Below are 22,230 nucleotides of genomic sequence, written 5' to 3'. Positions count from 1 at the left end.
AATGATATGGTGATGACATTCATTGATATTGAAAAGGTATATGACAGTGTCCCTAGGACGAAAGTTTGGGACAGTCTGGTGCAAAAAGGAATTGGACAGGGATTAATAAAAATGATCATGGCATTGTATAAGGAATGTTGTAGTTGCGTGCAAACAAGTTGACAGGACAAGTTGGTTCAAAATCACTAGCGGGCTGAGACAGGGAAGTGTTCTATCACCAATCCTGTTTACAATAGTAATGGATGACATCATGAGAACGGCAAAAGCAGCATATGTAGGAAGAGAAATGAACATATTATTTGCAGATGATATTGTGATTTGGGGAGAAGACGACAGGAAGGTTCAAGAACAGTTGAATGTGGTGAATGGGAAGATTGAAGAATGTGGATTGAAAATAAGTATAGAAAAGAGTAAAACTCTTATGACTAGCGGGGAAAAAGAAAGGAAAGGTCAGATTAGACTTGCAGACAAGCCCTTGGAAGTAGTGGAAACGTTTAAATACCTGGGGAGTGAATTAATGGAGAATGCTCGACTGGATGCTGAGATTAGTAAAAGGATTCAAGCTGGAAGTTGTTTCTATCATAGTGTAAGAAATGGGACAAAGATGTGCCAATGGAAGCAAAGGATACTATGTACAAGATGTATTACGTACCCATAACAACTTACGGAGCAGAAACTTGGACAATGACAAAGAAGGATGAGAGTCGAATACAGGCAGCCGAAATGAAATTCTTGAGGAGTATGATACAGAAGAGTAGAAGAGACAAAATAAGGAATGAAAATCGGAAGAAATTGGAGTGGAAAAAATGAATGATAGAATAGAGAAGAGCCGACTAAGATGGTTTGGGCACATAAAGCGAATGAGCGACGAAAGAATGCCAAAAAAGGGGATGGAAATGCAAATCCAAGGAAGGAGAGGCCATGGCCGACCACGATTGAGATGGAAGGATACCATCCAACGCAGCATTATAGAAAGAAACCTGGACTGGGACACAGTGTTGGAGGAGGAGTGGTGGAAAGACCGAAGAAAGTGGAGAGGAACCATATTTGCCCCTACCCGGCTACAGCTGGATAAAGGGAAATGATGATGATGATGATGAAATAATACATTAAAATACGAAAAAATGTTCACATGAACATTCTTAATCATATGAACTTAAAAGAAAAACAACATACTTAGTTGAATATTCTAGAATGCTTGGTACAAACATATCTGTGAATGTACGAAATTAATATTATTCCAAAACGTACCGCAAGAATCATGTGAACATTTTTTCGTATTTTAATGTATTATTTGATCAATTTTATTACATCCATATCATAGAATGTACCAGAATGTTTAGTATAAACATACCAATGAATGTATAGAACGATTCATCAATATGAACTGAACTTCAAAGTGTACTTCAAGAACGCCATAAATATTTTACTTGTTGCAATTGTATTTCACCAAATTATCTACTACTCACAAACAGTACACTAGAAATTTATGTAACACATACATGTCATAGAATTTTGACACTTGTTTTTAAACCAGAAGATACATCATATCATTGTATATTTTATATATTGTATATTTTAATCTTATCACTCACATCATGTGACATTTTTCATTAGATTTAGTAATGTTTTTAAAATTATTTTAAGTTAACTTTAGATCTTATGACCAGCTGAAGATGACCTCTGTGAAGGTCGAAACCGGTACTGCTTAGTAACAAGATATAATAAAGTATTGATTAGGTGGACAGTACCCATTCTTTGTGATTATAGACAACATTATCCAGAAATTATTGGGTTCAACCTGGGGGATGCATCCTCTCCTTTTAAGAACATCAGCAATAGCCCTCTGTTATTCAGCAGCAGAATACGCCTCCCTGTCTGGTGTAGATCTAGTCATGCTAATCAAGTGGATGTCACCTTAAATGAAACCTCCAGACTCGTTACATGATATTTGAGATCTACACCACTTGAAGTTTGTCTAGCAGGTATCCCACCTCCAGATATCTGCCGTGAGTGGGTATCCAGACTGGAGAATCTAAAGCACTGAACATGACGACCCATACTTTATATGGGTACCATCCAGCAACCCAACGGCTCAAATCGAGGAAAAGCTTTCTCCATACAACTGAAAGCCTCACTGAATCGCCATCGAACTTCAGAGTGAATTCATGGCGTTCCAGATCCAGCCACCTTGCAGGATGGATTTCGCCTTCCGAAAGACTTCCTCCAGGCCACGAGGAAAGCTGGTCAACATGGAAGACGCTCAACCAGTATCGTTCAGGAGTTGGAAGAACAAAGACCAACATGAGAAAGTGGGGTTTTGTCTGTGACTCCACTCTGTGTGAATGTGGTGAAGAACAGACAATGAGCCATCTCCTTGTTTGTAACTTGTGTCCATCTACTTGCTCTCTCCAGAATGTGATGGACGCTACCAAGGAAGCGTGTAAATTAGCTGCTTACTGGTCACACCACATTTAATTAATTTTGTATTTATGGAGAGCTTAAATCCCATCGTCACCTGCCATCATCAGAAATGATTAATGATTATAGTACCGGATTTGTTATTGTCCTGTTATTGTAAGTATAATGTACGTTTCTGACACGATTAAATAAATAAGTTCAAGGTCCTAATTTCATTTATAAAGAACCGTTCTGATAACGAAGGTGGGTCCTCCATAATGTTGGTAACACCGAGCGAGATGGCCGTGTAGTTAGGGTTGCGCAGCTTCGAGCTTATATTTGGGAGGTAGTGGGTTTGAATGCCATCATTGGCGGCCCAATAGATTGTTTTCCATGGTTCGTCATCACACCAGGCAAATGCCAGGGCTCTCTATACACTCTTGACACAGCTGACTGGCTGTTGCAGCTTGCCAGGTGTAATAGCAGGCGATACAATATCGTCAGCATGCTGCAGTTTGTATGTGGTAATGTCAGGCCATCTTAAGGAGTGAAGGCTAGCAGAGTTAACCTTAAATGTTTCAACCCTAAACCTTTCAATCAACCTTCTCCCTGATGAATTCTTGGACACGTTGATGTGACTCCAGTGCTTGCTTATTTCAGCCAGCACAACCTTAACCCGATGAGTACTACGCCCGCCTATAGACGGGCTGACGCGGCCGGTCCACCAGTGCTACGCCCGTCTATGGATGGTGCGCGAGAATGTTAATTTTTTTCGAGTTTCCAGTTCACTTTCGAGTGCATATTTGATCTGACATGTTCTGCCATCTGTTGGGCATTATGTAGAACTAATTAATCAGAGATTATAGCTTCAGAAAGTAACTTAACAGAGCTTCTTGTAGACGTCTGTGGAGTTCATCTGTGATGTAAACTAACATGGCGGAACAATAATTTAGTTGCTCTTTCAGCGATGTTATTTCGGATCACAGAATCTTTCCGTTATTAACCACAGTGGAAAGTAATGATGGAGATAATCATTTTAAGGAATTTTTAAGCTATTTTGAAAGTGAGAGTAATAGAGAGAATGCCGAAAATATTGTATATGAGAGAGAAACAGAGCCGCCTCGTAAACGAAAGAAGAAAAGCACGGTGAGTACAGAAGCTATTTTATCGCTATTTTCGTGGCGGATGGATTACTTTTCTTCTCCAGAGTTTCAGGTAACTGTGACAGGCTCTGAGGGCCAAGTAGTGTTTGATGACAACCCGAAAATCATTGACTTTTTAGAAACTTTTGTGGCAGTGGAGTTGGTGCAGAGAGTTGAACAAATCGGCATCACAACCAACCAGTGGAAAACATTTAACTATCACCACATTCCAGATTTGGAAAGTATTTTAAAATATCAACTTATATACTTCTAAGAATTTACATGTATTAGTTGTCTATAGATTTACGGAAATATTATTTTGGGGTCTTTACTTTGTATAAAGATAATGCACGCATGGGCACATAAGTAATTTTTTCTCTAAAAATAATATTGAACATAAGTGTAGGATTTTCTATTTGCATTGAGATTTATAAACAACCAACATTTATAAACATTTTAAGATAATCACCCCACTGATAAGTTAAAAATTGAGGCTTCTACATTTTTTTTTACATACGAATGAAAAAACTCGGCACTGAGGTACCAAACAGTCAACTGGTAACTCAGTACTTAAAAGGTTAACATAGATTATCACCAGTTTGAACCAAAAATACAGGTACTAACTACGGAAAAGTATTTTGAGACAATATTTTTTTCGTCAGTTTTTTCATACAGTGTTGGAGATGGTTCATGTTGGGATCGAGGGTGGGATTCCACACAAGGTACCAACACTTTCATCCATTAGGAAGACGCTTAGAAATTTTCATTTGCAGTCTGGGCTGTGTACTATATGTTCACACAATACCAATCCGTAGACACGATTGACAGTAGAAATATCAAATTACACAATATTGATCAAAGTAGAGTGGAACGTGTCATGAACTTAGCATCAGCTGTCTGTTCATGAAATCTTTTTCGTCTGCTACCTGTGCCAGCACCTCTTCATTCACAAATAATCTGACATAATGTCAGGGGTCAAATTATTGACATAGCTAGCTTTGGCACTTGACACGAGTCTTCAGCGCACACTCGTCCGACCTAGTGTGCAGGGCTAGGTCAGTGTCATTTCTTGCGTGGTGTGAAAATAAGTTTGTCACCCAGTTGTAAACATCGTGTTTGAATTATGGCTGCCACATATGAATGTAAAATAAGATGCGTTCGGAGGAAATCTTACACTTTTAGAGGAGATTGTGTGATGTGGATAGAGGCAGGCAAATGTTTGGGCTGTACCTTAAGGCACAGTCGCTTCCTTCCCACTAGCCCTTTCCTGTCCCATCGTCGCCATAAGACCTATCTGTGACAATGCGATGTAAAACAAATTATGAGAAAAGTTAGTAAAATAAATATCATTCAACATCATAATAAAGAAATCTATAACAATTTTCTTCACACATAAAACACACATAACACGTAATACAAATCCTAAAAGTAAACGTTCATAGAAACTACCTGGGCAGCGCATGGAGCCGTTTTGTATCGGAACACGTTATCTGACCTATTCATATCAGTGCTGCAGGGTAGCATGGATCCTCTAGTAACGTTATTGAGTCTAAGCATACTGCGCTGTGGCTGTTAGGCTATGTTATGGAGACATTTGGCAGAGTACTTCCTCCTTTGTGCTGCAGAAGACATGAAATGTCCTGACCTTGCTGGGTTGTAAATAGTGCTCTGTTATTGCTGCCACCCCTCTTGTAGTATATATTCTAGGGTAGTTGCAGTTCATTCTGAGTTTTGTTTTGGCAGGCAATTAGTGGATTGAGAGTGGAATAAAACTGAAGCTTAGTAATGTCTTTATTCAGTTTTGTACCGTATTTTTGTGGTACAGTAAAAATGTCTCTTAAACATAAGACTCTAGAAACTAGAAGAGACTGCTACCATTGTAATATGATTCTGAGAATAAAACAAACTTTTTTATTTTTTCAGTAGTACAGTTTTACTGTATAACACAATTCTCTGTAGACTAGAATCCTCCATTGACCCTGTACAGAATAGTAGTTCACGTAACAACCAGCTACCTTATGTGCCAAATACATGTTTTATAGTTAATGTGAGATGACCCTGATAGGCATTTTACAATGTACTGGAATGGATTGTGGAAGTATGTACTGCCACCTCTGCATGATACAGTTGATAGCACAATTTTAGTATACAGGTTGTCATGAACACCACATCCACTATTTAATTTTCTGTCTATGTATGTACATATGTACACACATCACGAGAAAATGGTTGAAGAGAATTTAATGAAAATCAGAATGTAAATTCGGGGAATAATATATAAGTAATAATAATAACAACGTAAACGTTTCCACCTTTTCAATACTAAAATATATTCACAAAATTATAAATTACACGGTACTAGTTTCGACCCATCTAGGGGTCATCATCAGCCGTATTGGAGCAAAGATCACTTTTGGCGAAATCCTAAGAAAATGTTATTTTAAAGAATAACAAGTGAAATGAGATGTTATTATGGTAATAGTTAATAATACAAGGAATATACATACTAAGAGGTTTTTAACAAAGAATAAAGTATAAATGGGGTGTTGTAAAAATTATAATCGTGGAAATCTGAAGTTCTTGTATTGAAATGACATATATAAAATTATATATGGCTTAGGAAGAGGGCTTAAGGTGGGGCTGAAGGGTGCGGGAGAAAGTGTAATTGTCTTGGAAAAGTACCTTTGATTAAATTTAGGATTGAGTTTAGGTTGGCTGCATTATTGTTTCTGAGGAAAGTGATAAATAGATCGAAGAGTATGTTGGGTTTCTCGGAGATTTCATTGAGATTGTGACTGGCATTAAAGTATTGGTCTAGGTGTATGTAGTAATTTTCCATTATGTTGAGTAAAGGGCCCTTGTTTGCTAATACGAGGATGTCCATGTCTTGTTCAATATTGGTGAAATTATGGTTATAATCTTGCATGTGTTGGCCGATGGCTGAAAACCTGTTGTATTTTATTGCGTTAGTGTGCTCGTGGTATCTGATAATGAAGTTTCTCCCGGTTTCCCCGATGTAGGTTTTTTTACGGGTGGTACATTTGATCCTATAAACTTCATTATCAGATACCACGAGCACACTAACGCAATAAAATACAACAGGTTTTCAGCCATCGGCCAACACATGCAAGATTATAACCATAATTTCACCAATATTGAACAAGACATGGACATCCTCGTATTAGCAAACAAGGGCCCTTTACTCAACATAATGGAAAATTACTACATACACCTAGACCAATACTTTAATGCCAGTCACAATCTCAATGAAATCTCAGAGAAACCCAACATACTCTTCGATCTATTTATCACTTTCCTCAGAAACAATAATGCAGCCAACCTAAACTCAATCCTAAATTTAATCAAAGGTACTTTTCCAAGACAATTACACTTTCCCCCGCACCCTTCAGCCCCACCTTAAGCCCTCTTCCTAAGCCATATATAATTTTATATATGTCATTTCAATACAAGAACTTACTGATTTCCATGATTGTAATTTTTACAACACCCCATTTATACTTTATTCTTTGTTAAAAACCTCTTAGTATGTATATTCCTTGTATTAACTATTGCCATAATAACATCTCATTTCACTTGTTATTCTTTAAAATAACATTTTCTTAGGATTTCGCCAAAAGTGATCTTTGCTCCAATACGGTTGATGATGACCCCTAGATGGGTCGAAACTAGTACCGTGTAATTTATAATTTTGTGAATATATTTTAGTATTGGAAAGGTGGAAACGTTTACGTTATTATTACTTATATATTATTCTCAGTTCAATACGGACCAAAAACATGAAATTCATAACTATTAATTCGGGGAATAAGTCGCTGTAAATTTTATTCACACTTAGTGAAATGGTAGTTTATGGGAAGGCCTAAAATGTAATTTTCAAATATTTATTTGTGGTCCTATCGAAAAATATTCCATAACTGAAGTTGTATAGTATTGAATTTCCGATCATTTGTCTTGCGCACATTTTTGCTGTACCGGCTATGGCAACAGTTATTCATTATTTACACTTTTGGTGCGTTGTCCATATCAACGCTGAGTTACGAGAAGATGGCTCGACGGAATATAAATGAAAATCAGTATGTAAAGTCTGTAAAAAGACACTACAGTCTAGGCTATAAATGGGTGAAATGGTAGTTTACGGGAAGGCCTAAAATTTAATTCTCAGGTGAATTGTTGCTTAGTCCATATCATCACCGAACCCATTTAACGTGGAAATGTTGTCCAATCGTGCTAACTGGCGATGGTGGTGACTTCTGTTATGTTGGATGCCCTGATATGAGACTCGGAGAAAAGTAAATGTGAAAGCCTGCAATATCGAAAGCCCATGGAATTGATCAACAATAACATTAAATTGGCTATTGTTTGTTGTGATATGCATTCTCTCTTTTGCTGCCATCTCATGTCCGATAATGACATTGTTGCTGCGGGCCGTGTGAGCGAAGGGATTTAGCAGCCGCGTAGAATGATCTGCTTAAATATCGGCAGGAAGAAACTGGGGAAGGTAACTTTTTATAGCATGGAATTTGTCTGATTCATACATGCTATTATAACTACTGGTATGCAACACACTGGTTTATCACAATATTCCAGCTATTCTATCCCTGCAATGTTACAGAATGGGGAGGGGGCTCACTTAACGGACAGCAATAGAGCAGCGTTCAGAGCTGTTTGTGGTTGGATCTTTCCATTTGTGAAACTCTGCACGGTTTGAATGGCAGCGTAGTACATTGTTCGTGAAATGCGAGAATCTGTGCAGTTTTTAACTTGATCTAGCATTTCGTATGAGAACATAGCTTTTAATCACGACATTCCAGTCTTTTAATGTTGTATGCTAACAATAATACTGGTGTCATTTTAGTTGGAATTAGCGTTGGTCTTCTTCTGTTCTCTTATTCGATTCCCTTGACTCTCGTATTATCTTTATGCCATTATAATGAAAAATGTAAAACTCAGTTGTGACTGGCAGCAGGCAAGGAGGCCTGCCAATACAATGAAAACTCCCTAAAACGGTATTCACATGAGAAACATACAACAACCTTTCAGTAGTGTTTTTCTGGTAAAACTAAGAGCTATGTAATGTAATAAAATCTTATTCACATCTATACTACTTCATTTAGAATTCTGTATACAGTGTAGGATTCTGTAGCGAAGCACGGGTACATCAGCTAGTGTAAAATAAAAGTGAGATTTATACTATTACTACCACTATTTCTGCATGCGTGACAATAGTTCTTTTTCCAGCTAAATTGTGTTTTTTAGTAAAGATATCAAAATACACATTTGAAATTACAATACTGTAGTCCATAATTGTGACCAATGTGGTTTTTTACTTTTTCCCATCCCTTGGATGGTGGTAGCAATGCTGACTCCATATTTTCTACATTTATTTTTGAAAACTAGGATTGTATTTATTTCCATTGCTTTTTACTGCAAACTATAGATCCACTTATGGATATTAAAAACCAAAAGTAGGTTCTTGAATAGAAAAAAATGGCAATGAAAAAGAAAAGATAGTATTGATTTCTAACTTGTCATGTCTTAATTGAATGATTTACTTGACTTAAAGCATCATGTGCAAAAAGTGATGTATAAAATTGTATTTTATTAAAAAACTCATGTAAGAGGATTATAAATGTAATCGTACAAGTGGTCAAAATCTTAATCACTCGTGCTGGTACATTTTGAATTAATGTGATTTTCTAGTGTTATACCTTCCATTGATTATGATTGTAAGACTAATATAAAGTTTTCTTTCTTGTAGGTTGTGGATAATTTTGATGATATGAATCTAAAGGAAGAATTACTGCGTGGCATATATGCATATGGTTTCGAGAAACCTTCTGCTATCCAGCAACGTGCTATAATGCCTTGTATCAAGGGACATGATGTTATTGCCCAAGCTCAGTCCGGTATGTTTGATTTTTGAAAATAAAGCAGTTGTGCATGTATATATGCCTATATTTGTGCACTTTTTAGAAGTGCTTGTAATAGATATACCTGGTATTTTTTTAGGAAAGCTGTTGTAATTGTTTATTCTGTTAACTTTTGAATATTTACTAACAAAATTCACAGGCCATTCGTTGCAGTACTAATTTTGTAAGCCTTGATGTCAAATGAAAAATTACTTTAAACACCAGCTGTGGTTCCAGCAGTTTGGGGTCACCTACTACCCAGTGAAAAAGACTTGTTTTACTTCCTGTGAATTTTAGGTCCATCAAATTTCCTCTAAAGGAGACACCTCCCACATCCATCTCGTACACCAAGTTTTGCATTCTGGGAGTCTTGCGTTAGGGGTATGCTAAAAAGCAATTTGTGTTCGAGTGAACCCACTGGCAGTCATTGTTTAATTTAGGCATTGTTTCGTACGCTTTGGCAATGTGAAAGAAAAGAAGGAAAAATGTTCATTCCTTTCGAGACTTTCTCAAATCGTCCTTGTTTCCATGCTTGGGATTTGGCAACTATACTTATTCGATTGCAACTTCCTTTTGATACCCATAAGCGTTGTAAAATTCATTGTGTATAAAGGAGCCCAGGCGCTGCTCTTCTCCACTATAAATCATTCAGGTATATTGTATTTGCTGTGTTAAGTGTACCCGACAGTTGACAGAAATATTGAAAAAAGAAGTGAGGCCTACATTAACCTTCTTAGTGCCAAGCCATTTTCTGAAATTCTGGCTAAGAATGCCAAGCTATTTTTAGTGGTTCTGCAGACTTTCAGAGAAATATTAATTAAAAATTTATTTTGTTAAATATATGCATTATTCTTGCAGTATTATATAAAATATACTTCTGACTTTACCAAGAAATGCTTATAAATGTGAAAAACATCTCCAATGTATTTTTAAATTGGCAACAATTTAACAATTGTTAATTTTCATTTTTATTTTTAAGATTTAGTCTAATTTTGGAAATAAAGTTTGTAACATTGCCTAAATCCAAGAACATAGGTAAAATACACATACAATTCTAAAAAAAACAGCGTAATTAAAAATGTAATTAATTTACCTACAACCACCCCAAAACGTATTTTTTAAAAATCTGCTCTCATCATTTTCCTCACTGAAATTGTTGTTCCACTGTCAATCGTACCTGGCATTGAACAATAATTTAATGCATAACCCTTTTGGAGTACACAATAATTATTAGTGAAAACTTAACAATGATCATATTTCAACAATATACACCCTCAAAAATTACAATCACAAATGCTTTCATTTCCAATAGAGAAGTAGCCCGCCAAACTTTAACCCTTGATTGTGGTGAAAACGCATATATTGAGACGAATTGTTGGGCATACGTATTTGTTTCATTTACCATCAAATTTATCAATGAATTAGTGAAGAACTGAAAATAATCTATTACAGGGGCATTATGTGGAGGCGCATATTTAGGCCCAGCGAGTTCCATGTATATGACGGGAGTGGTAGGCCTATCGAACTGGTTCGGAAAAATTTCTCGAAAAAAAAACATTAGCATTCACATTGCTTTCATTATTATTGTCATTATCACTCGCATCATCCATAGCTCCATCATTATTGTCACTTTCTGAATCACTCAGAACTGGCAGTGAATTTTTAATTGGTTCCACAGACTGCAATCGAGTACCTACTAACCTGAACACCCGATGTACTGGGGCCAGAATAGCACTTCCTTTTCGGTACTGGTGATAATGGCGATGTTCCTGGTATCACGTCACTATCAAAATCACTTTCCGATTCTAATTCATCTGCTATTATATCATTTCCCTTTAAATATGCTATTAGCTTATCGTCATCCAAGCTGGCAACCAAACTATCTCTACTACAGCTCACCATGTTGTCAACAACTCAGAGCTTGTGAACATCACAGATTATTAACTCCCTCCCTTCGTGTCAAAGATCTCCAAGGCCAAAACTATGCCACTCTCGTGAAAGCTTGAAACCTCAGCTTTCTAACGGAATAAAACACCCAGAGGCATCTGTTAGCAGAAGCCGTTAAACACTAGGAAATCATCGCGCCGATCCAGTCGGCTCTGGCACTTTTCGCGCGAGGAGCGAAAGCCGATCTGATCGGCGCGTGGCACGCAGGTGGTTAAGCACATCTGCACTGGAATCACTTATGGTTTAGAAGACGAAAATGTCATTACAGTAGGAAGGATGCTTCAAGAAAAACTACACTGAAAAGCAGCTGCTGCGTGAGAAACAAGCTACAACAAATGTTTTGTCGCACACCTGGCAGGTTGTGTGCAAATGTTATTCTGTAATATGATCATCCTTTCCCTTCATCCAGCTGTAGCCGGGTAGGGGCAAATATGGTTCCTCTCAACTTTCTTTGGTCTTTCCACCACTCCTCCTCCAACACTGTGTCCCAGTCCAGGTTTCTTTCTATAATGCTGCGTTGGATGGTATCCTTCCATCTCAATCGTGGTCGTCCACGGCCTCTCCTTCCTTGGATTTGCATTTCCATCCCCTTTTTTGGCATTCTTTCGTCGCTCATTCGCTTTATGTGCCCAAACCATCTTAGTCGGCTCTTCTCTATTCTATCATTCATTTTTTCCACTCCAATTTCTTCCCCGATTTTCTCATTCCTTATTTTGTCTCGTCTACTCTTCTGTATCATACTCCTCAAGAATTTCATTTCGGCTGCCTGTATTCGACTCTCATCCTTCTTTGTCATTGTCCAAGTTTCTGCTCCGTAAGTTGTTATGGGTGCGTAATACATCTTGTACATAGTATCCTCTGCTTCTGTTGGCACATCTTTGTCCCATCACATGTTTCTTACACTATGATAGAAACAACTTCCAGCTTGAATCCTTTTACTAATCTCAGCATCCAGTCGAGCATTCTCCATTAATTCACTCCCCAGGTATTTAAACGATTCCACTACTTCCAAGGGCTTGTCTGCAAGTCTAATCTGACCTTTCCTTTCTTTTTCCCCGCTAGTCATAAGAGTTTTACTCTTTTCTATACTTATTTTCAATCCACATTCTTCAATCTTCCCATTCACCACATTCAACTGTTCTTGAACCTTCCTGTCGTCTTCTCCCCAAATCACAATATCATCTGTAAATAACATCATGTTCATTTCTCTTCCTCCATATGCTGCTTTTGCTGTTCTCATGATGTCATCCATTATTATTGTAAACAGGATTGGTGATAGAACACTTCCCTGTCTCAGCCCACTAGTTATTTTGAACCAACTTGTCCTGCCAACTTGTGTTTGCACGCAACTACAACATTCCTTATACAATGCCATGATCATTTTTATTAATCCCTGTCCAATTCCTTTTTGCACCAGACTGTCCCAAACTTTCGTCCTGGGGATACTGTCATATGCCTTTTCAATGTCAACGAATGTCATCACCATATCATTCCCGTACTCCCAATGCTTTTCCATTAGTTGTCTCATAATGAAAATGGGCTCTATTGTTGACCTTCCACTTTTGAAACCAAACTGATTTTCCTGTATCTGATTCTCAACCCTCAACCTTATTCTACTTTCCAGTATCCTTTCCATTATCTTAGCAACATGGGATATTAGAGTAATTGCCCTGTAGTTCTTCAAAACTTTATCACCTTTCTTGAAAATTGGGATGATTATTCCTTTTTGCCAATCCTCAGGGACCTCCTTATTCTCCCAGACATTCCTGAGAACCCGATATGTCCACTACAGGCCTACAGCTCCAGCTGCCTTTATCATCTCCACTGAAATTTCATCTATTCCAGCAGTTTTTCCATTCTTCATCTTTCTTACTGCCATTTCAATTTCATTCATTGTAATTTCTTTATCAATTTCTTCGTCAACTAATTGCCTTTCCTGGTCGTCCATTGAATGACTGTCATCCGTTCTTATGTTCAGCAGCTTCTGAAAATATTCTCTCCATCTATTTCTTATTTCTTCTGGCTTTGTTAAAATTATGCCACCTTCATCCTTCACAAATCTGGTGTTTACTTGATCTCTTTTTGTTTCTTAAGATACCATACAGTAATTTCTTGCTGCCCTGCGTATCATCTCTGAATTTCTGTGTGAATAAGGCCCAGCTTTTCCTCTTTTCTTCCTCCACTACTTTCTTGGCCAAATTCTTTGCCTCCACATATTTTCTTCTACTTTCTTCAGTCTTAGATGTTTTCCATGCTTTCCATGCCATTTTCTTTTCCTTCACTTTAATCTTTACCCTATCATTCCACCAGTGTGTTTCTTTGTCTTTCACATTTCCTTATGTTCTACCACACACCTTTTCTGCACATCCAACCAGTGCTTCCTTAAATCTTTTCCATTCCTCTTCAACATTCCCCACCTCTGTCCTGGGTACCAAGGGTATTATTTCCCTTTGAAATTCTTCTTATATGTTTTTCTCCTTCAACTTCCATACTTTCTTTTCTCTCTTCTTACTTGGGGTTTTTCAATCTTTCCAACTTTCAATTTTCCTATCACAACTCGATGATCTCCACCAAAGGCTTCTTCCGGTGTTCTTTCTCTATGATTATATAATCAATCATGGTCTTTGTCCGTCTGTCTCCCCAGCCATACCTTGTAATCTTCTGACTGTTCTTCTTCCTAAACCAGGTGTTTCCAACAATCATTTGATTCCTCATGCAAAAATCCACCAACAACTCGCCTTCTGGATTTACATTTCCATACCCAAAGGGCCCTACACCATCTTCCTTTCCTTGTCTTTCCATTCCAACTTGTGCATTTAGATCTCCCATCAATAGTACTTCCTTATCTTCTATCTGTCTCTCCACTTCCTGTAAGAATTCCTCTAGATGTTCATCTATGCAACCAGTTTGTGGGGCATACAACTGAAACAGATCTTTCACACCATTTTCAAACTGGAGTCTCATCATCATCCTATCGCTGACGTACTTTGTATATTCCACATATTCTTGGATTTCTCTTCTAAGTATGATGGCCACTCCATTTTTTGCTTCAGGTCCTCTGCTGTAATACAGCCTGTATCCTTCTCTCAGAGGGATCTCCCCTGTACCCCTCTTCTTGGTCTCGCACAGTCCAAGTATGGCTATATCTTTTTCTATCATGAAGTCGACCAGTTCTGTCTCTCCTGTCAGTGTCAGTACATTTACTGTTGCATTTTTGATGTAGTTTGGTGCTGGTTGCCCATTTTTCAGTTCCCCCAGCACCTGAAGAGCTGCGCGTCAATTAGCAGGGTACGCCCTAACCTTTTCCGAGGCATCATATCTTCTTTGTCCGTATAGGCTATTGTTACAATGGGCTCGCCACACCCAAAGGCATTTTATACCTACTGTCAGGTTCAAAATTAGGCTGCCCCCAACATGGAGACAGACGCTACGGGTATGCCATCTCCGCCATATCGAAGGCCACCTTCTCCGCCGTAGATGCCGTTGAGGTCTTCACTCGTAACCCTGAGCTGGGACCCATACCAGATGTTACACACCGGGTCGGTGTGCTCTGGAACTCACATAGGCAGGGGCGCCATTCCCTGGGTAGGGCTGCCTCCGAAGAGGGTCCATACCTGCTACCTTTATATAAAATCTGTAATATGATATACTTTCGAATAGATTGCTAGAGGGAAGGGCAAAAGAGGTGTCATTATCGAGGAGGAGGAGGAGGGTGCATGCTTTGGACTTAACTCAATTTTTCTCGAGGGGCAGGGGGGCGATTAATGATAATCCACTTCAAAGTTTGGCACCTCTGTTTGAGTTATGTATGGTATCGCTGGATAGTGTCAAAAGTTCCACAATGGAAGGAATAGAAATAACAGAGTTTGCCGCATTTATGGATATCTACAGGTGTGGCAGTAATGCATTTTATTATCATAATGTTTAATTTTGTACTTCGTTGTCTCCCATTTTTTATTAACGCATACCCTAGTATGTTTTGTTTGGCGTGTCCAAAAATCGTTGAAAGTAAGTGGGGATATAAAAATTATTATTATTATTTGTTAGGTACGTTGGCGAGTAAAACAATTGTGATTGGATAGTTTTTAACCTACTTGTATCCCAAAAAACCCTATATTGTCCCGAGTTAAGAGATATTAAATGATCACTTTGTTAATGATCTCACCTGCCTATATTAATAGGCCTAGCATCAACCGTGAGTATTTCTTAACTGAAGTAAACTGGTTTTCTTCTCCTGAGGTGGTGCAGCTCTTTTTAGGCAGGCCTCCATTTTTTACAGCAATTCAGCCTTCCTGCCATTCGTAAATCTCTGGCAATACGATACTGGGAATCAAATTCAGGCTCCCGAGAATGGCAACTAATTGTGCTAACCATTTCACTGGCGGACATTAACTACAAAACACAGACAACATATATAAATGACTGATGTGTGTTCGTAATGCGCAGTTGGACATGAAACCATTCACCTAATTGTGCAACGTCATCAGAGCTGCAGTAGGGCTATGCTACGGAGGTGGACATTTCTTAACTACGAAACACAGATGTACCGCATGACTTTGACACGTACTTTTCATTATGTGGGGTCATATGGACAATACTATTCACAAATTCATTTTCTTCGTCTCGAAAAGTCAAGGGGGGGTCTAATACGCAAAGGGTGTTTAATACACAAGTAAATCCGATATTTTCTTTTAAAAAATAGGGTGTGTTTTGTTGTTTTAATGCTTGATTTTTTAAACTCATTATCTTCGTTTTGTGTTCAATTTACAATCATAGTATATGCCCTTTTGAGTCCAAGAAAAGTGTGCCTAATTCAGCTTTGTTAAATGTTGTTGATATGCATGAAATAATCATTATTATAATAATTTGTGTCATCTCTGTGCAGACTTATAGGCTTGGATCTTTCTTTTATACTTTTTTTTTTCCAGGTACTGGCAAGACTGCGACATTTTCCATTTCAATCCTTCAGCAGATTGATACATCCATAAGAGACTGCCAAGCGTTGATCCTTGCCCCCACGCGGGAGTTGGCGCAGCAGGTAATATTCTTATCTTGTTCTGCTGGTACAGATAAAGACACGTATACAATAAATTTCAATTTTTTTTCCCATTTGTTTGTATGAGAATGTTTGCTGTCATGTATTCAATTTCTGCAACAAAATGCTGTAAAGCTGATCCTCATTGCATTTGAAAAAGTGGCTATCCCGTATGTGTTTAAATTTTGTCTCTCTTAATGATGAATCTTAAATAATATATTTGTCATGTTTGTGGCCCATGCTCCCTAAAACACTGATGTAATAGTGGTTTTTACTGTTAAATGGAAACACGCTGATAGTGTGGTGTTTCATCTTTTTCATAAAATGTAGTCATTTGACTACAATTATACAAAGGTCTTTAACTTCTCTTTACTGGACAACTAGAACACAGTTCTGAATGCTAGGAAGTTGCAAGAAAATTTATCCCTAATAAAAATTGTTGCAGCTTCCTTCCTAGTGTATACACACTTGTGTATGGTCATTGTTTCATCAAGCAAATGTTATCAAGTGAGAAAGTACAGGATGTGAAAAACAGTTCATTGAATTCAAGCTTAATTTGTTGGACTTGAATGATTTGAGAGGGTTCAAATCTGGCTAAGCTCAGTTTTCCTTAAGAGGGTTCATAGAAAATAAGCTACATAACACAAGAAATAAAACATTTATGTCTTTAACTAATGTAACGTCAGGAATTAATAAATGAACGTATTAAGAAATACTAAAATCTCAAATTAATGCAAGAATAACAAAATATTTACAAAACAGCAGACTTGACAAATTCCTTAGTGGACCATTGTGTGCACAACCTGTAGCAAGGAAGAGAGAAATAGGTATTACTGACTTGCAATTTTAAATTGAAGGAACAGAGGCCTAATATGATTTTGAATAGATTTTTGAAAAATAGACCATGAAAACCGTGAGAATAAGCATAACCTTCACTTTCTGAAATAGTCCAGTACAGTAGTTCGCTTCGTCTTTCCCAGATGTCTCAATGAAATAAGTTTTATCTTACTTTGGTTTAGACTGTAGATGAGGTCTTCAATGATGTTCAAGAAGTGGTGCTGGTGGACATTCTCCAGTCCCTCCACTACTGCCCCTAAAAGATGGTTCTGCTGGATCCTCCTCTTCTTCCTCTTCAGTATTTTGTCTTTTTGCATAGTCACAAAGGTCTCCAACATCCATCTGTCGTGCTGAGGTTCGGATGTCATCACAAGTAACAAGTTCTTTTAGGCCTGGTTTCTTCAACGAATGTTAAATGTTAACTCTGCTGTTAAGGAGACTTAACACACAATTTAACAAAATGGTCGTCTCATCAAGGATTGTCAACTCTAACAAATTAATACTTTTGTTAAATTAACCTGGCAGCAGCCTTGTTAAACCTTTTAACAACTGCTAAAATTAAAAATGGAGGCATATAGAAGGCGTAAGTTTGAAGCTTTACTGCTGTATGAAGATTTATAACCTGAAGAAGGCAAAGGACGACCCATACTAAGAAATAACTACTTTCTGGAGTTGTCAGAAGATATATTCCTAATTACCTAAGTCATAATGAACAAGATACTAGACGATATTGAAAATACAAAATAGGTTAGAGTTTCCAACAGTGAGGACAAACATCATGAGGCAGAATCCGCTTCGGACCACATCGAGGTGGTAGAACGCTAAAATACGAACACATTTTACTCAAACTTGTCAGGTCTGCAACCTAATTTCCGAAAAATTTATGAAATCCCCCATTCTAATGCAATACCTCTAGACTTGAAGAGTTGTGATCTTGACGAGTGGAGCATTGGCAGAGTGGTCATCGTATTTGTCTCCAAACAGTGACAATGCAAGTTCGAGTCCCGCCATACACATGCGTTTTTACACAAATTAAATCATTGTTTCAGGGAATGTGGAGGTAAAATGCAAATACAGTAAAGCCTCGTTAATTCGAAGTCGTTGGGACTCAAAAATCGGACTTCGAATTACGTGATTTCGAATTAACCGCCAATTCGCAATTCAGAAGTACCAACCCTTGCTGCGTTACAAAATATTCTAAGGCACATTACTGCATGCAGTTAACCTTGATTCACAGTTTATACCTTTCAAATGCCATGAAAAAAGAACCATTTCCAAAATGTATCCAAGGAGGTGCATTTACAGTATTCAAATAATGCACTTGGATATCTCGCTGGCAAACATAACCTCATGCAACGAAAGAAAAATATCACAATTCAAAGACGAGGATAAATTATGCTGGTTCCCCTGTGCAAATGCATTATTTTTTGTATTTCTGTAGTTTGCATTTTTAGATGCTTTGTACTGGCATGGAAAGTGCCCAGCGCCCATAACATTGTGGCTTATCGATCTTTCCTATGACGAGGGGATAAAGTTTCTCGCTTCCATGTGCATTGCAACGCACTACAATGACCCCCATCCCTCACACTTGTACGTACGATTCCCCGGCAGGCACTTTCTTCTTTAAAACCATATGATCGTTTAGGCTCGCATTAAAATAAAGTAATGCAGTTTCATCGGCAATGACAATATTGTTCGGTGCCTACAAATTTATTTTATGAGCCACGTTTTTTTTTTTCGTCAACTGTCGGCATCGCCAGTGTTCGCGGATTCTGTTTTCCCGCACACTGCCCGTTGCGTGATATTACGGCGTTCCTTAAAAGTTTGAATACAAAAGAATTCCGAAAGTGGGTGTAAATGTGGAAAGCTACGGTACCACTCCACGTTCCTGAACACGTGTTCTATTATGACGCGGATAAATTTCGAGTTGAAATTACTCTTAACATACTACTGTTTTAAAATGTAAAGGCCGTTTCGAATTAAAAGTCTAAATTTCGGTAATGGGGCCGACATTGTACTTCGAAGATAGGAAACTTAAAAGGGTCCACCTTTTCAATACAAAAATGTTATAGTTTATTTACAACATATATTTATGTTCAAAATCATGCTTTCACGTCTCTGCACAGTATTAAAATACAATTTACCGTTGGTCTTTATAGCTATTGTTGAGAGTGAAGGAGAATTTCCTGTTTATGTTTATCAGGAACTCAAGGGAGACTTCATTAGTTAGTCAGAACATAGAAAAAATGAACTCTTCTCAGAAGAACTCTTAAGGTTTCACTTTACTTTTTCCTGCCTGCTGGCTCTTCAGAAATGTGTGTGCGTGCGTTATGTATTCAGGAATCATTCAAGGCGAATATTTTCGCACTGCAAGATGTGTGGTTAAGGTTATTTTTAATATGTATAACTTTTGCTTTCCCAACGATTCATTTGTTTCTATATTCGTCCCTGTTTTTATCTCCTCGTAAGATGTGTATTGTTTAATGTAACGCCTTGTATAATATAAATGTCTACATGCTAGCCTATTTCCCACATTTTGGCTGAAGAGGACGCCAAACAGCGTCGAAACTAGTTCCAAGTGTAAATATATGTTGTAAATAAACTATAACATTTTTGTATTGAAAAGGTGGACCCTTTTAAGTTTCCTATCTTCCATTCTCAGTTCAATATGGACAAAAATGAAATTCTTAGATTTAAATTGTACTTCGAATTACGAATTATCCGTATTTCGAATTAAACAATTTAAACAACATGCAAAACTGTATCTCATGTTTTTCGGAACAAGACCTTCGAATTAGGTGGGATTTTGAATTAACCGATTTCGAATTATCGAGGTTCTACTGTAAAATGAATAATCAAATTGCAGTGGAACTTTTTCTACCTCAAATGAATATATAGAGAAAGAGATCCAGCAGTAACTGTGAGAACATTTATGCCTATATTAATTTCAGGTAGAAAATAAACTGTACTGCAATTTGCGTAATATTTTTGTTCCATCCTGACGTTCCCTCAAATATTAATTTAATCGTCGTCTTTATCCATTTACCCTCCAGGGTCGGTTTTCCCTCAGACTCAGCGAGGGATACAACCTCTACTGCCTCAAGGACAGTGTCCTGGAGCTTCAGACTCTGGGCTGGGATACAACTGGGGAGGATGACCAGTACCTCATCTGCTGAGAAGGGGCCTTGCTGGGGGATGGGAAGATTGGAAAGGATAGACATGGATGAGAGGAGGAAGCAGCCGTGGCCTTAAGTTAGAAGTGGGAAACCACGGAAAACCACTTCCTGGATGGTCGAGTTGGGAATCGAACCCACCTCTGATCAGTTGACCTCCCGAGGTTGAGTGGACCCTGTTCAAGCCCTCGTACCTCTTTTCAAATTTCGTGGCAGAGCCGGGAATCTACCCTGGGCCTCTAGGGGTGGCAGCTAATCACTAACCACTACACCACAGAGGCGGACATATTAATTTGTGCAAAAGTCATAGCTGCGACGAGACTCGAATTCACGTCTACAAGGTTTGCAGACAAGTACGGTGACCCCTTGGCCACTACTCCGTTCCGCTGTGATGTAACTCCTAAATATATATGCATTGCATTGGAATAGGGGATTCATAAATTTTTCATACGTTATTAGGTTGCGGACCTGACATGTTTAAGTAAAATTTGTTCGCCTTTTAGTGTTCTACTACTTCCACTTTGTCCGAAGCGGATTCTGTGTAATGACATCTGACCTCATTTTTTTCGAAAACAAAAGCTTGCTGACTTAAACCTTTATACACGAGTTACCGTTGAGTGTCTCCCCATAGGTACATTGAAGCTCAATGAAATCGGTTGACCGCAGGGTCTGGCCTCTACTTGTTAGATATTATGCTTGAGACACTTTTCATGTAATTGTAGGCGACTATGTTCACGAGTGTAAGAAAAGGTGAGTAGAATCCTGCAAAGAAATCCTGCTGCCACTGCAGCATTAACAAGGCATTACATTATTTTCCCCGCAATGAAATAATGCCTGAAAACCATTCAAAACACATCAATTATCACATTTTCCTGGTGATAAGAATATAAGAATTGGCTATATCGAATGTTGTGATACAACAGTCCGTTCCTTCATTTTTTAAGCACATTCGCATAATTTTAAATTAAAATTAAATGAAATAAAAGCTCTCATTCATCACAACGCTTTTGTTCCTCTTACTTAACATGTTTACGTCTTACCGGTCTCCACTAACCACAACCTATAATAATGTCAATCATGTGTGTGTGACCAAATACTATTTCAACACACCACTGGGAGCGCTTTATGTGAAGAAACAAAAGACGCTCACTGCCAAACGCGTTCAGAAATCTCACTGAAATATGTTAAGTTGTCTTTAACAATTGTTTCGTAACAAATGTTGGAAATGTGTTTGTGAAACAGGTCACTTTTAAACAAAGTGTTAAATTAATAACAATTGTTAGTTAACATTTGTTAAGTAATATTTAACATACACTTGAAGAAACCGGGCGTTAATGTTGTGGCACTAGTGTCCTCTGATACAACCCCCAGTCTTCCCCAGTCTCATCAGTTGTGTTATCTTCATTAAAAACTTCTAGAATGGCACCAAATCCTGCATGGCCAAAGCAGTTTTGAATAGTGTCTGTTGTGACTAGTTGCCATTCTGCTACAAACACATGCATGGCTTGGAGTACAGTGAAACCTCGGAATGCGAGTAACTTCGTCCATGAGTGTTTTGCAAGACGAGCAAACATTTTAAATAAATTATAACTTGATAAGCGAGTGAGGTTCTGCAATACGAGCGCCACGTGCACCTACATTTTTCCCTCCCCTGTGCCTTTGTTGAATGGATGAACGAGGTTTTTGGTCCTGTGGTGAATAAATACCTTTCAGAAAAATAATCTGCTGCTCAGTCTTCCTGGTTATGGACAACGCTCCTGCTCATC

At 38.0% G+C, this 22,230-nt stretch overlaps 1 protein-coding gene across 1 annotated transcript in view; it reads left to right on the top strand.

Annotated features, from left to right (window-relative positions):
• The window catches only part of eIF4A (eukaryotic translation initiation factor 4A), a 131,312-nt gene that overhangs the window by 41,971 nt on the left and 67,111 nt on the right, over positions 1-22,230 (top strand). The window contains exons 3-4 of the mRNA XM_067151728.2: positions 9,322-9,469; positions 16,348-16,457. Coding sequence (XP_067007829.1) covers positions 9,322-9,469; positions 16,348-16,457 — 258 coding nt within the window. The remainder of the gene's footprint in view (positions 1-9,321; positions 9,470-16,347; positions 16,458-22,230) is intronic.

Source organism: Anabrus simplex, chromosome 7 (assembly GCF_040414725.1).
Source record: "Anabrus simplex isolate iqAnaSimp1 chromosome 7, ASM4041472v1, whole genome shotgun sequence".
Taxonomy (NCBI): domain Eukaryota; kingdom Metazoa; phylum Arthropoda; class Insecta; order Orthoptera; family Tettigoniidae; genus Anabrus; species Anabrus simplex.
The sequence above is the reverse complement of the archived record's forward strand: the minus strand, read 5'-3'. Positions and strand labels throughout refer to the sequence as shown.